This window comes from Hippocampus bargibanti, linkage group LG15 (assembly GCF_051943395.1).
Source record: "Hippocampus bargibanti isolate YZ-2025 linkage group LG15, ASM5194339v1, whole genome shotgun sequence".
Taxonomy (NCBI): domain Eukaryota; kingdom Metazoa; phylum Chordata; class Actinopteri; order Syngnathiformes; family Syngnathidae; genus Hippocampus; species Hippocampus bargibanti.
In genome coordinates, this window is record NC_142748.1 from 7,312,053 (window position 1) to 7,328,240 (window position 16,188).

Below are 16,188 nucleotides of genomic sequence, written 5' to 3' on the forward strand. Positions count from 1 at the left end.
GTAATAAGACTCCAAAAAAGTCACTTAAAAAGACATTATTTTTCAAATCTTTATATTTCAATCTTTAAAGGGGATTGTTAAAAACGTGAACCCCTTCAGCCCCCAAATAGTATATGCTCTGTATGATTTTTATTTATATGTACATAAAACGGCTTCCGGGTCTCTGTTGCGACATTTAAGTACATTCAATATTCTACGTCAAAAAATATTAGTATTAAGAGGTGGTTTACTAATTTAAATTAAAAAAAAATAACTGACGTCATTCTCTTGGACGCGGCGCCTTTAAGGTTGCCAGGGGTTACTGGCTCACATGTCAGAACGAAGAGAATTGACGTCAGTGAAGGCCGCTGATTGGCTCACAGGCGTATCCGGTGGGGCAACGGTCCAGGGCTCGGGGAGAAAAAAAAGATCGAAAAGAGCAGAAGCTGCTAACGGTTACTGCTTTGACAAACACCACTCATCCCGAGTCGCTGTCGTAGGGCTCGGAAGGATTTCACGACATCTTGTGAGTAGTCCTCTTCCTTTACGCCGATGCAACGGTATAACCTCTGAAATGTATTTCCCCTTGTCTCGCGTTTGTTTATGATGGTACCCAAGATGGCGTCAAGAGGGCTTTGCCTTTGCACGGTGCTAGCGAGCGATATGTCAAAACCTCGAACAATCTTTTTACGTGAAATATAATCCAGGTTGATAATTAAATCATTTCTAACCACGTTGATGTTCGGGGTGTAATTTACGAGACGTGACATTCACCCATCGGCTTCACCCAAGCTTTGTTTTGTCCAAGCACTCCCTGACCTAGACGTCATTGCAAACTGCACACAATGTTAACTTAAAAAAAAACATTTTGCATTATTTATTTCTGATGTACATTCTACAGCCGCGCTATTTTCATACTGCATATTGAACTGCTATTATTTTTTTACCAAGGTCACGACGCTATTAAGTGTTTCTTATAAATAACGTACGACTGGAATGTTGTATATCCCCTCTCTAAAGAATAGTATATTAATTGCATTTGACAAATCATAAGGGCATAACTAAAAATAGCCTCTATGGTATGTTGGTGTCTGGCTTGTGTATCTGTCTCAATACGTTGCATCGTATCACCTGACATTATTCAAATGCATGTTGATGAAACCGAGTGTTCAAAATAGAACTTTTGATTGTATGCATGTGTACAGGTGTTACATTGTTTAAATTGTGTTTCCGCCACAGGATGCATGTGGTTTACAGATCCTTGCCGTTTCAAAATATAACTTAGTTTGATCAAGTTCAAATCATCTCTTAGCTCTCCACTGACTTTAATCATGATCACACGATCATGACGACTTTTTCCGAGAAGCGATTTTCTGTTTATATGAAACCTCAAACGAGAGGCTGGTCACGCGTTTGGTGTGTGACTTGATTGAAAGCAAATTTGCACATGCGTTGCGTATGACGCACTTTCACAGCCAGTCAAACTTGACTTGAGCAGATGAAAAATGTTGTGGTTTGAAAGCAGACATCATCTGACTGTCTTCAGGGCTGCCGCTAAACAACACCAACACGTCTCTTGGCCTTCTCGCTGGGGTTCTACTTCTCTCACGTTCTTGTTATTTTTATCTCCGTTTGTCACACAGAAGATAAAAGTGCTACACGCCTCATTTAAAATCTTGTATAACTTCTTATATCATGCAGAAGGTCTCATCACGTTTTTTTCTCTCTTCCTTTTTTCCCCCGTTGGCTCTCTCTTCTCCTCCGCGGGGTTAGAGGTCATCGAGCAAACTTTGCGATTGTCGTCATGGCTTCTTGTAGCACGAGCAGCGAAGAGGAGAAGAGCCTGAGGGAGTGTGAGCAGTATGTGCAGAAACACAACATTCAACAGCTGCTGAAAGACTGCATTGTCCAGCTGTGCACCTCCAGGCCCGACCGGCCTATGGCCTTCCTTCGGGAGTATTTTGAGAGGCTTGAGAAGGTGCGTAACGGGAATTCTTAGTCACGTTAGACAGAAAGAGAGTCATCACAAATTATAATAAAGTTTAAAAAAAGTGTGCTTGCTCGTACTGTATTGTATGTTCCAGGGTTATTTTTTATTTTTAGTTTAATAATGCTCATTTCATATTTTTATTGTTTTTATTGACTTGAGATATGGACATCAAATGTCAATCAGAATGTTCAGGGAGCTTTAATTTCAAACTTTCGGTTGTCTTTGTAAGTTCAAAAGTAAAAAAAAAAAAAGTCAAATGATCTCAATGTGCATTTAAAAGTCAATCTTTGGACTCTTGCATCCCTCCTCCACTCCAGGAAGAGGTCAAGCAGATTCAAAACCAGCAGAAGGCTAGCGGTTCGCGCTCCGACTCGCGCGATGAGGAGATTTCCCCTCCCATGAACCCCGTGGTGAAAGGCCGCAGGCGGCGCGGCGCCTTTAGCGCCGAGGTCTACACGGAGGAGGATGCCGCTTCTTATGTCCGAAAGGTAACACTTTTCGAAGGAAAAGCTTTTCCTTCAATCCGCACTGACACATTTTGTCTCTTCAGGTCATTCCGAAGGACTACAAGACAATGGCGGCTTTAGCCAAAGCGATCGAAAAGAACGTGCTCTTCTCTCACCTGGATGACAATGAGAGGAGGTACCTGATTTGATCTTGATTTTTTTTTTTCCGCCAAAAACTGAGCTCCTCAAATTTTAGGTTGGATTGGATTAGCCTTTATTAGTCTCGCAGTGGAGTAATTTACATTTTAACAGCAGCAAAGTGAGGAAAGGAAGAGGAAGAAGTAGAAAAACAAAATACAGGAGCCATTCTCGCGGCGCCATCTTGCAGTCAAAACAACAACAAAACAACTAAGTTGTACCCTCTTTGTTGTATGACGCAGTTCTAGAGGATCAAAGCATCCTTTTCACCAGTGAATCAGGGACGTCATGGTGAAATGTGCACGTCTGTTACAAGCTAAATGTTTAAAGCAAACATGAAGCTGTAGCATCCATTGACAAAAAAAGACTATCTCGCATCTCCTGTCCCACCAAAATCCGATTCAATTCCAAGCCGCGACAGTTCCACATATCCATCGGTGCTCTGCGCTGATGCTCCTTTTAGGGGGGGAGTCAACTAATCTCCAATTTTGATCGAAATGTTTCATTCCAGTGACATTTTCGACGCCATGTTTCCTGTCACCTACATCGCCGGGGAGACCGTTATTTTGCAGGGTAGGTCCGCATGGGCAAAATGACAAGACGATCACATCGAGACGCACCCTTGCGAGGGTTATTCGTTCATTATTTTCTGTCCGCAGGTGACGAGGGGGATAATTTCTACGTGATTGACCAAGGGGAGATGGATGTGAGTATTTTCCCCCTTGAACACAAATGCGCTATCCTAACACGGTGTAAAATGCGCCGACCTCACGCAGGTGTACGTGAACAACGAATGGGTGACAAGCATCGGCGAAGGCGGCAGTTTCGGAGAGCTGGCGTTGATATACGGCACCCCCAGGGCCGCCACCGTCAGAGCCAAGACCAACGTCAAGCTGTGGGGGATCGACAGAGACAGCTACAGGAGAATACTCATGGTGAGGAGACATCGGGATTGCTGAGAATATGTATTTGGGAAATGATCCGATTATTGTTTTTATTTTAATGTAGGGAAGCACTTTGAGGAAGAGGAAGATGTATGAGGAATTCCTCAGGAAAGTGTCCATTTTAGGTGGGTTTATTTGTATTATTTTTACTTGTATTTATTCATTTTTATCTTTATTGTTATTTTTATTTGTTTTATTTGTTTTGTATTTTTATTTTACCTTTATTACTTTTATTGTTACTTTTACTATTTTTATTTGTATTTTTTCTTGTATTCTTACATTTTTTTAATTACATTTTACGTGTATTTTATTTGTATTTGTAGATTTTTTATTTGTATTCTTTTGTATTTGTATTATTATTTTTATTGTGAATGTTATTTTTATTATTATTATTATTTATATTTTTATTTTTATTTTTATTTAGATTTGTATTTATATTTTTATTTGTATTATGTTTATTTTTGTTATATTTTTATTTTGTTATTTTTATTTGTATTTAGTTTTTTTTTGTTCTACTGAATTTGCCTGTTGCATTTTCAGTATTATTATAAGCTAATGAAACATGCAGAGTCAAGCCGTAGTACATTGTGAGTGTTTTATTCATTCACGGACCACACTTTGAGAATCCCTGTCATAAAAAGAAAACAGGAAGTAAAACAAAATTAATAATTATTGTTTATATTTTCCTCTCCTGCATTTTTTTTCTCAGAGTCCCTGGACAAGTGGGAACGACTGACCGTCGCCGACGCCCTGGAACCGGTCCAGTTTGAAGATGGCCAGAAGATTGTGGTGCAAGGGGAACCCGGAGATGAATTCTTCATCATTTTGGAGGTCAATGCCAACCCCCCCCCCTAAAAAACCCTCGCATCCACCAAGAGAACAGCGTTGGATGCAATTTGTGTGTTGTGCGCATATTTCAGGGTTCCGCTGCCGTTTTGCAGCGTCGCTCGGAGAACGAAGAGTTTGTTGAAGTGGGAAGATTAGGACCATCGGACTACTTTGGTAAATAGAAATGTGATCTATGTTAAAGTATTGTATTTGTATTGTATAGCTATCTAGCTAGCTAGCCATTTAATTTTTTCTATTGAATATTCTCCCGATTATGACAAAATAGCAGATGGCGAATATTTTAGCTGTTTTTGATGACGTTCTTCACCGCAGGTGAAATCGCCCTGCTGATGAACCGCCCCCGCGCCGCCACCGTGGTCGCCCGCGGCCCCTTGAAGTGCGTCAAGCTGGACCGACCTCGCTTCGAGCGCGTTTTGGGCCCCTGTTCGGACATCCTCAAACGCAACATCCAACAGTACAACAGCTTCGTGTCGCTGTCGGTCTGAGAGGGGTTTGTGTTACCCACACACACACACACACACACACACACCGCCCCAACCCGTTCCCCTCTTTTTTGCTCTTTTCCGACCTCGGGTCCACCAACGCAAGTTGCTTTCCGCCACTTCCTGGCCTTCTCTTTTCTTTTTCCACACCTCCTTCGCGGGGTTCACCAGCGCTTGTATACCAGCTGCTGTAACATTACCGTGTAGGCACAGTTGCATCACGCTTACCTACGTCAAATCGATCCGCCGGTTCCGCTTTGTTACGATAACGTTTTGTTGGGAGATTTGGGCTCTGAAGGACAGGACAATCAAAAAGCTCACAATGGCCAATTAGTTCCAAATGGGTGTTTTTTTTTTTTTTTTTTCTTTTTGAGCGGTCGAACGAGACAACGTCAAAATGTGCTTAAAAAATGTTTTAGTGAGCAGCTTGGAGGCCGGTGCCAAATGTTTTGTTACATTATGATATGTTAGCGTCCATTTGGAGCGTTAAATAGGATTTTTTTTTTCTCTCTCCCTCAAAACTTTATTTGTCCTAATCAGTTGAACACCTCAACTCGGAGGAAAAAAATACATATATAAAGAAGAAAAAAAAAATACAAAAGTATTGTGTATTTCAGTATTCTTTTTTTTTTAGTATAAGCCAAATAAATTGGTCATTTATGGTTTGTAATCAAAAAATAATCTAGTGACATGATCCATGACTCAATGACTATTATTCTTAAATTTATGGTTTGCAGTGATGCTAATCTTAAAAAAAGGTTTTCTCTGTTTTTTGTAAACACTTATTTTTCCATAAATTCTATTTTAGCTTTCCAGTTGCCACAAAGTAAAATAAATGCTGTTAATGGACACCACAGTATGTGATTGTATTGAGTAATAATGCCCCCAACCTCGTTCTCCAAACCAAATTATGTAAAAAGTATTTCAGGTCTTCTGGAGGTATTTATGTATCAAGAACCGAGTTATTTATTTCAGAGTTTTTTTGCTTTGTTGCCTACTGGAAATGGAAAACCCTGCGACCTGTCGTTTCACCCGCTTGTGATTTGGTCTCTGCGCTTATTCGGCATGTTGTTGTGACACATCCGAGAACAGCAGTATATTGCAGGATTCACAACGTTTATTATATTAATATTCCATTTGGTACTTCACGAGTGTTTGATCCCAAGTGATTTTAACTTCATTCCTGTTTTGTTTTGTTTCCTGGAAAGAGAACTTTGTGATGCAGTGTAGTCACAAGTGTGTTTTTTTTCTCACCCCCTAAGTCACTTCCTGTCCATCCGCAAGATAAAGATTTTATCGGACTGCCGTCTCCCGTGTAAATAGCCGCAACATCAGCAAATCGGTTTGAAATGTTTTAGCCACACCACAGTCGTCCCCGGTTTGCCTTAGCTAAACTTTTCCTGGGCTTACAGTAGTCGTCAGTCACTCCCTACCGGGGGTCCGTCCGCAGGTGATCAATGAACGGACCATTCTTTTTCTATTCTTCCCTTGTGTTCATTTTGACCTCCTCTATGTGCAAAAGATGTTTATCCCTTTTTTGGTATAGATTGTTCCAGATGGCAGTTTAAGCAATAAAAAACAGAAAAAAATCATTCTGGCTTTGTTTATTTTATTATAATAATAATACATTTCATACATAAGCGCCTTTCAAAACTCTCACGGTCACTTTACAGTCACAGGATAAGTTTTTCTGTGGGTGAACAACCTGGAAGCAACTCAAATAGATAGAAAACCAGCTAGCTAGTTAATAGATAGCTAATAAAAAGCTAGCCAGCCAGCTGGAAAGCTATCGATATACAGGTAACATCTGAGTTACAACCGGATTCCGTTCCCACAAAACGGTCGTAAATCAAATGGTTGTAAGTCAAAATCCATTCAAAAATAGTATACAATGTCAATCTGTTGTTTTTAAGCAACATTTTCTATTGTATGCTAAACTGTTGACAGTTCGTTTATAAATGTTATCACTTTTAGTGTCATTTTTATCATTTTATATTTCATATTGTCAATTTTTATTATTGTATAACTACCTGTAATGTATACAGTACTGTTTACTGTACAGTTCATTTATAAATGTTCTACTTACCTTTTAGTGGTTTTGATCATTTTTTTGAAAATATTCTTTTTCCACATTGGCCAATAGAATGTGACGTAGAGCTGTTTGAAAAAGTCAACACACCCCTCTAGCTTTTGAGGATGGCCCCAGCCCAAATCCTGACTTGTTCCATTAAAATTGAAACGACTGCACTTCATCATGAAGTCTTAAAACAAAAAAAGCGGAGGAAAGTTCCATCCTCCGCCGCTGCTACCTTGATTTTTTACTCTCTACGTAAACCCGAGGATTCACCGTGGCTCGAAAAAAGTCATCCGTGATGACCGGGTCGTCGCCGTACTTGCGCGTACAGCGCTGAACCGCTCGCAGGATCTTGATGAGGCGGCGATCCAGCGCTGAGAGGTGCGCTTGGGTTAAGATGGGACGCAGGGGGTCATTTTGCAAAGACTCCCTCATCACGTCGCTCAGTCTGAACTCCGGTTGGGCTAAAAGCTGGAGCTTCAGTAGGGTGGAACGCTTTATCCTGGATTCAAGATTCATTCATTGTGGATTAAATGCGATAGATAACACATCGATTTTGATGACAGAATTGCACTTACATGCAGCACTGAGATAATGGGGCAAGGATGGACATCTCATCTTTGCTGTGCTTCCCAAATCTACGATTGGATTACACGTTCATATATGGGCATACGAGGATTAAATAAAAATAAAGAATAATGATCATTATTTTTTTTGCTCTTACCCTCTTGCATTGTCCAGGTGGAGAAGAAATCCCTCATCGCCAAACTTTGTGAAAATCTCATAGTGGTGTCTGTCCATGTTGCCTGTCCCAAAAATTAAAATAAAAAAAAAAATAAGGCAAGAAATACGTATTACAATTGGTATATTTTATTATTTATTCATGACATTTACACAAGCAGCTATTTCATGAGATAATACCTGAAAACATTGATGTAACAAATGCTCTAGAATACAAATAAAAATTAACCATCAGTAAATGATTTTAAATATACAGGTGACGTCCCACTTTTGACCGAGTTCTGTTCCGACCAAACGGTCGTAAATCGAAATGGTCCTAAGTTGAAATCCAGTCAAAATGTTGAATAGAGACTCAGAGGCTAAATGACTCGCAAACTCTGGTGCCATCACGCGGTCGTTTGCTGTGTGAGAGTGAGATGCTGGCTTGCTAGCTAAAATTGTCGTACACGTTGCCGGCCTGCTAGCACGTTGCGGTGCCAGGCATAGAATTACATTTTTAAAAACAGGGTGTGGAGATTGTGGTCGTAAATCGAGTTGGTCGTAAGTCAGATGATATTTGTACTCTTAAGTTATTCACTGCCAGACATGCAAAAATGTATCCATTCCAGTGCCAGGGTTTTTATCATTGTCACTTGAATTCCAGGACCCACAGAATATTGAGTTTTAGGATTGCAATAAACATTCAATACAGCGTTAGAAACCTTCGACTCTTTTCTTTCAATAGAAAAAAAAAGTTAATTCCCAAGTTGTATGAATCTGGAGTTATATGAGCTTGAAATGAGGGCGCCTGTTCAAAATACAATGCAATACATACCCATAAGAAAGTCAAAAATGGACATGTCGATGATGTTGAGGAGCCGGTTGCCCGAGTTGTAAGGATAAAGTTTCTTGACGGTGTTGCAATACGATGGATTCACCTGCCACCTTTTACAGGAGATTGACAGCAAATTATCCAAAATTTCGGATATTCACAAAGTGGATGAAGTAAAAGATTCTTACTCTTCCTGTCCCGTGAAGGTGTACGACCTTATCCAAGGGTTGGGGATGGAGATGCGGGGGGCGATGCTGAGGCCGGGGAGGTAGGCCGAAAGGGAACCTTCCAAGAGGTCGGGACTCCCGCAGACTGCGTATTCGGTCTTGCATACGTACAGGCACTTGGCGAAAAAACAAGTGTTGTTTGCTGGAATGAAAGGAGTCAAAAGATTATTTCAATGCCAAAGAGCAAGTAATGACAGGATTAGTGGTCGTTGGCAAATTCGTCGAGTAAATTTGTTGTTTTTATATTTTTCTTCTTGAAAGATACATATTCGTTCCATCGATTGAGATGTAATTTCTCTTTTTATCCGCCAGACGGCGGAAATTCCCCATCAATCTCAGTGTAATTCTAACACGTGTCCGCCAGACGGCGCTAATTTTTGTCTGTAATGAGAGGAGGCAGAAAATAGAAACACCAAAGAAGAAGTAATGATTGTAACGATTTGACCATTTAAAAATCTTCACTCTGACGTTGTGTACAGAATTTCTTAATTTTAAATTTCAGTTGAGCTTCAACGTTTCTGAATTTAAACAATTTCTAGTTTACACACAATGTTTTATACATTAAATTTTATCTGCTTTACACAGTTTTATTTCACGTTTCCCCATCAATCAAAATGTAATTCTAACACGTGTCCGCCAGACGGCGCTATTTTTTTTCTGTCATGAGAGAAGGCAGAAAATAGATTGTTTCAACACCAAAGAAGAAGTAATGATTGTAACGATTTGACCATTTAAAAAAATCGTCACTCTCACGTTGTGTACAGAATTTCTAAATTTTAAATTTCAGTTCAGCTTCAGCTTTTCTAAATTAAAACAATTTGTAGTTTACACACAATGTTTTATACATTAAATTCTATCTGCTTTTACATAGTTTTAGTTCACGTTTCCCCATCAATTTAAGTGGAATTCCAAATTTGTCCGCCAGACGGCGGTAATTGCTTTCTGTAATGAGAGGAGAGCAGAAAATAGATTGTTTCAACACCAAAGAAGAAGTAAGGATTGTAACGATTTGACCATTTAAAAAAATCGTCACTCTGACGTTGTGTACAGAATTTCTTAATTTTAAATTTCAGTTCAGCTTCAACTTTTCTGCATTTAAACAATTTGTAGTTTACACACAATGTTTTATACATTAAATTTTATCTGCTTTACACAGTTTTATTTCACGTTTCCCCATCAATCAAAATGTAATTCTAACACGTGTCCGCCAGACGGCGCTATTTTCTTTCTGTCATGAGAGGAGGCAGAAAATAGATTGTTTCAACACCAAAGAAGAAGTAATGATTGTAACGATTTGACCATTTAAAAAAATCGTCACTCTGACGTTGTGTACAGAATTTCTAAATTTTAAATTTCAGTTCAGCTTCAGCTTTTCTAAATCAAAACAATTTGTAGTTTACACACAATGTTTTATACATTAAAGTTTATCTGCTTTACACAGTTTTATTTCACGTTTCCCCATCAAACTAAGTGTAATTCTAACACGTGTCCGCCAGACGGCGCTATTTTTTGTCTGTCATGAGAGGAGGCAGAAAATAGATTGTTTCAACACCAAAGAAGAAGTAATGGTTGTAACGATTTGACCATTTAAAAAAATCGTCACTCTGACGTTGTGTACAGAATTTCTAAATTTTAAATTTCAGTTCAGCTTCAGCTTTTCTAAATTAAAACAATTTGTAGTTTACACACAATGTTTTATACATTAAATTCTATCTGCTTTTACATAGTTTTAGTTCACGTTTCCCCATCAATCAAAATGTAATTCTAACACGTGTCCGCCAGACGGCGCTATTTTTTTTCTTTCATGAGAGAAGGCAGAAAATAGATTGTTTCAACACCAAAGAAGAAGTAATGATTGTAACGATTTGACCATTTAAAAAAATCCTCACTCTCACGTGTCCGCCAGACGGCGCTATTTTTTTTCTTTCATGAGAGAAGGCAGAAAATAGATTGTTTCAACACCAAAGAAGAAGTAATGATTGTAACGATTTGACCATTTAAAAAAATCCTCACTCTCACGTGTCCGCCAGACGGCGCTATTTTTTTTCTTTCATGAGAGAAGGCAGAAAATAGATTGTTTCAACACCAAAGAAGAAGTAATGATTGTAACGATTTGACCATTTAAAAAAATCGTCACTCTGACGTTGTGTACAGAATTTCTTAATTTTAAATTTCAGTTGAGCTTCAACGTTTCTGAATTTAAACAATTTCTAGTTTACACACAATGTTTTATACATTAAATTTTATCTGCTTTACACAGTTTTATTTCACGTTTCCCCATCAATCAAAGTGTAATTCTAACACGTGTCCGCCAGACGGCGCTATTTTTTGTCTCTCATGAGAGGAGGCAGAAAATAGATTGTTTCAACACCAAAGAAGAAGTAATGGTTGTAACGATTTGACCATTTAAAAAAATCGTCACTCTGACGTTGTGTACAGAATTTCTTAATTTTAAATTTCAGTTCAGCTTCAACTTTTCTGAATTTAAACAATTTCTAGTTTACACACAATGTTTTATACATTAAATTTTATCTGCTTTACACAGTTTTATTTCACGTTTCCCCATCAATCAAAGTGTAATTCTAACACGTGTCCGCCAGACGGCGCTATTTTTTGTCTGTCGTGAGAGGAGGCAGAAAATAGATTGTTTCAACACCAAAGAAGAAGTAATGATTGTAACGATTTGACCCTTTAAAAAAATCCTCACTCTCACGTTGTGTACAGAATTTCAACATTTTAAATTTCAGTTCAGCTTCAACTTTTCTGCATTTAAACAATTTCTAGTTTACATACAATGTTTTATACATTAAATTCTATCTGCTTTTACATAGTTTTAGTTCACGTTTCCCCGTCTATTTAAGTGGAATTCCAAATTTGTCCGCCAGACGGCGGTAATTGCTGTCTGTAATGAGAGGAGAGCAGAAAATACATTGTTTCAACACCAAAGAAGAAGGATTGTAACGACTTGACCATTTAAAAAAATCGTCACTCTGACGTTGTGTACAGAATTTCAACATTTTAAATTTCAGTTCAGCTTCAAATTTTCTGCATTTAAACAATTTCTAGTTTACATACAATGTTTTATACATTAAATTCTATCTGCTTTTACATAGTTTTAGTTCACGTTTCCCCGTCTATTTAAGTGGAATTCCAAATTTGTCCGCCAGACGGCGGTAATTGCTATCTGTAATGAGAGGAGAGCAGAAAATACATTGTTCCAACACCAAAGAAGAAGTAAGGATTGTAACGACTTGACCATTTAAAAAATCGTCACTCTGACGTTGTGTACAGAATTTCTTAATTTTAAATTTCAGTTGAGCTTCAACGTTTCTGAATTTAAACAATTTCTAGTTTACACACAATGTTTATACATTAAATTATATCTGCTTTACACAGTTTTATTTCACGTTTCCCTATCAATCAAAGTGTAATTCTAACACTGTCCGCCAGACGGCGCTCTTTTTTTTCTGTCATGAGAGGAGGCAGAAAATAGATTGTTTCAACACCAAAGAAGAAGTAATGATTGTAACGATTTGACCCTTTAAAAAATCGTCACTCTCACGTTGTGTACAGAATTTCAACATTTTAAATTTCAGTTCATCTTCAACTTTTCTGCATTTAAACAATTTCTAGTTTACATACAATGTTTTATACATTAAATTCTATCTGCTTTTACACATAAGGTTTATTTTACGTTTCCCCATCAATCTATGTGTAATTCTAATTTTTGTCCGCAAGACGGCGCTAAATCTTGTCTGTAATGAGAGGAGAGCAGAAAATACATTGTTGCAACACCAAAGAAGAAGTATGGATTGTAACGACTTGACCATTTAAAAAAAGCCTCACCCTCACGTTGTGTACAGAATTTCAACATTTAAAATTTCAGTTCAGCTTCAACTTTTCTGCATTTAAACAATTTCTAGTTTACATACAATGTTTTCTACATTAAATTATACCTGGTTTTACACAGTTTTAATTCACGTGACCTGCTTGACTGCCACAATTTATATTTATTTGTATTTTGAAAAACAGGGTCTTTGGTGAATGTGTCCAGAATTTTTTTATTTTAATATTTGTCTAATTTAAAGATAATTATTTGTTCCATCGATCTTGATATAATTTTATTATTTGTCTGCCAGAGTGCGGAAATTCCCCAACCAATCTATATAGTTGTACTTACTTAATTTGTCCGCCAGACGGCGCTAATTCAACGAAAATCCAGCACAGTCGAAGAGTTCATCATCAAAGTTGTCCATCAACTTCAATAAAGGTTAGCAAAATCCAAATCTATCTTATTTTTTTAGTGCTACACTAGACCACCAATGAGAAGGTTTCTTCAGCCGTCATCTGTACAAATTTGAAGTTCAAATTTGTACAGATGACGGCTGAAGAAACCTTCTCATCGATGGACCACTCCTGTACGACTGAGAGCTTACACGGACTAGACCACCAAATGATTGTTATTTATTTTTTTACCAGGTGAGGTGAAGAAGACAGCCCGGAGGTCGTCATTTCGGGTCACTTGGAGCACTTCGCCGGTGAGGTTCAGAAACCTGCCAACTGTTGGTGGAACTCTTCGGAAATCCAAGATCCTAAAAGTAATCCACCAAACAATCGCTTAGTTCTCTAAACTAACCCTCCTTTTATATTCTGTACCTGTCCAGGTGAAACGCAGCAATCTCTGCGTTGTGTCGCTGGACATCGACAAAGAAAAAAACGTCTTCCGTAGTCTCCTGATCCCTTTGCTGCCTGATACCCGAAAACACGATTTTACGTAAGTGTTTCCTAAAATGTCCGATGAGTCTCAGAGGACGGGAGCTCACCTGATCGGCTTGAACATGGCCTTGCCAAAATTCTGCATCTTCAGCGCCAATTTCAGGTGGTGTCCACTGGGCTTCACCACTGGATAGATAAGACGGGAACCATTTACTTGAAAGTTTCTTTGAAAATGGGTCACTTTTTTAAACCGGATAAACCAGGTTAGTATCAATAGGGGAATATTTGTCAGCTTTGAAAAACTATGTATGTAGAACTGTCGCAGCTTGGAATTGAAGCGGATTTACATAGAACAGGAGGTGTAAGACAATCTCTTTTGTCTAATGGATGCTATAGCTTCGTGTTTAATTTCAACATTTAGCTGGTAGCAGACGTGACCTTACCTTGGCTGCAGTCACACGCTCCTTTCAGGGCCTTCTCATCTTGAGTGAAATCTAGAAACATTTCCATAATTTCAATCATATTCAAATTTAATAACTACAATCAGTGAGAATTTGCAAATGACATCCACGCGTCACCTGAGTTGATCACGGTCATGTCACGCATGTCCAGGAGTAGCCGTGCAATTACGGGGTCATGACGGGAGTACAGAGCGTGGCGGCTTATTCCCGCGTGGAACTTGAGCCAGTTGGCATCCGGGTCAAAGGTCACTTGGTAGTCGGTCACTGTGATATTGGAAGCGGCTGCAGCTTCATTGTAGAGCTTCATGTGTCTGAGGTGGACACCATTTTTAAAATGGCAATCATGGTCTTTATCATTTAGTTGATGTTTTATTGTTCTGTGTATTGGTCTTTGGATTGTAAAGCGTCAAAATAATAACATTTATGATATGGATCAGAGAAAACAAAAGCTGACCTTTCCCATCGTGACACTTTCTTCCTGTTGTAGTCCATCAGCTGCTCCAAGTCCAGCAGCTTCTCCGCCGTGGGCTTCTCCTCCGTGTTAAACAAAGGATGGTTGAACAATCCATCAAGCTTCGAACTCCCATTTCGATCCAGGTCCGGAATCACCAAAGAAGTCCAATCGGGGAGACTGAAGTTACCCCCGCGGCAGGAACAAAAGCGTTCCGATCCTTCTCCGCCGTTGCGCAGCTTCGGCAGGAGGATGAAGTAAAGGTCGGCGGAGAAGATGGCGGTGAGGGTGACGGCCAATAAAAGACGATCTTTTCTCATGATTGAAGTTGACTAGAAGGGGGTCTCTCCAGGTTTGGATGAGGCATCACTCCATCCGGAACGTTCTTCGGAAGTCACCGAAGAACTGAGAGCAGGCGTGTGCTGTGTGTGTGGTTCCTCAAAAGTCACTGACAGCTGCTTCCTGTGAAACTGCTGCTCTCAGAGAGGGTGAGTGAGGGAAAGAGAGAGAGAGTGGGAGGAAAAGGGGGGAGGAGGTGACATCGCGCAGGTATGCAAACACCGATTAGGAACGTTCTCGGGGTGGGTACATCATACAAGGGGGGAAGGGGGGTCTGAGTGAGTCTGTGTGCAGTTTTGAAGGTCCAAAGTTTGCCTTTTAGTCATTTGGACTCTGGGCTTATTGTTTACTTTGGACGCTGCAGCAGTGTAACTCAGCGAATAATTGAGGTCAATATTAGGCGATCACGTCTGAAAATCAGTTTAAAGATTTGGTTGGCCACAAGGTCTCTATAACATCTCATTACATAAAACATTAAGATAATAATTAATAATAATAATTAATAATAATATTAATAATAAGCCAATGAAAAGCTCACACGGGTTAAGTGCACATGTGTTGTTGTGGTGTTTCGGAATATGTGTGGCGTGTTTGGGTTGTTTGCGAGTCTGCCCGGTGTAGGTTTTGGGTGGAGGAAAAAAAACACACGTCAGCGTCTGGGACTTGTTTTAATTCTTTTGGGAGGGAAAACAACTTTAGCCAGCGTGTCATTAACTCATTCACTGCCATTCCAGAATTAATTCGGGAATTGAAAATATGACGTAGAGCGCCATTCCCAAATTTGTTCAAGTCTGTGTTTTTCATGCCTGGGTGCCGATAAAGCGCTGGCCAGACCTCTGTCAATGTTTTGCCCTTTTTTTCCCATGTTAGTGCATTATTAGTTTTTGTCGAATTGCTATTCGATTTTGAGAAGGCTTTATGTGTGAAATGGAAAGCATTGCGCTAAAATGGTCGCTAAAGGGAACGCCCACCATGTTTATACGACAGTTATGATCTCGCACCCATTAATTAGACTTAAAATCCAAAATATCCTTCTATGATTTATATGTTTATTTATTTATTTTTTACCGAAAGGGGAAACTTGGGGTGTCACCCAGCATATGTACTCATGGAGAATCATGTTTGCTGCCAAGGGGTGGTTTTCAAAATACATCTCACTTCAAATTTTAAATAGCACGGACATTCCTCTCAATCAAAAACAGTGCTGGCATTTTCGTGCTACCAAAAAAGTTTGAGTGAGTCCATATCAAGCTCATTTTTCTTTCACTTTTTAACTACTCACAAGGGACTGAAGGTAAAGGGCAACCCCCCCCCCCCTGGTTGCGCCATATGTCTTCTGAATGAATAGTAGATGACGCAGAGGGACATCTCCATCAAAGCATTCCTGACATTTCCCTTTTGGCAAAAGATCTTTTACAATCCCGCAGCAGTCGGTCTAGACGAGTGGAACTCTTGGCCACAAATCACAGTTTTTCACGGC

The 16,188-nt window shown here is 39.2% G+C and overlaps 2 protein-coding genes across 2 annotated transcripts; one reads left to right on the plus strand and one right to left on the minus strand.

Moving 5' to 3' along the window:
• Window positions 1-347: 347 nt before the first annotated feature.
• Window positions 348-6,480, plus strand: LOC148887427 (cAMP-dependent protein kinase type I-alpha regulatory subunit). The gene is made up of 11 exons (XM_089015241.1): window positions 348-505; window positions 1,753-1,957; window positions 2,287-2,457; window positions 2,520-2,611; window positions 3,125-3,186; window positions 3,273-3,319; window positions 3,390-3,548; window positions 3,622-3,682; window positions 4,267-4,388; window positions 4,478-4,559; window positions 4,719-6,480. The coding sequence occupies exons 2-11, from the start codon at window positions 1,784-1,786 to the stop codon at window positions 4,889-4,891; spliced, it is 1,143 nt and encodes a 380-aa protein (XP_088871367.1). The 5' UTR covers window positions 348-505; window positions 1,753-1,783; the 3' UTR covers window positions 4,892-6,480.
• Window positions 6,481-14,854, minus strand: fam20a (FAM20A golgi associated secretory pathway pseudokinase). Its single transcript, XM_089015240.1, has 11 exons — window positions 14,373-14,854; window positions 14,036-14,229; window positions 13,901-13,951; window positions 13,565-13,643; window positions 13,398-13,490; window positions 13,218-13,333; window positions 8,703-8,883; window positions 8,518-8,627; window positions 7,687-7,768; window positions 7,541-7,600; window positions 6,481-7,464 (listed from the first exon to the last, which is right to left on the minus strand). Exons 1-11 carry the CDS (start codon window positions 14,687-14,689, stop codon window positions 7,194-7,196), a joined length of 1,554 nt encoding a protein of 517 aa, XP_088871366.1. The 5' UTR covers window positions 14,690-14,854; the 3' UTR covers window positions 6,481-7,193.
• Window positions 14,855-16,188: the final 1,334 nt, after the last annotated feature.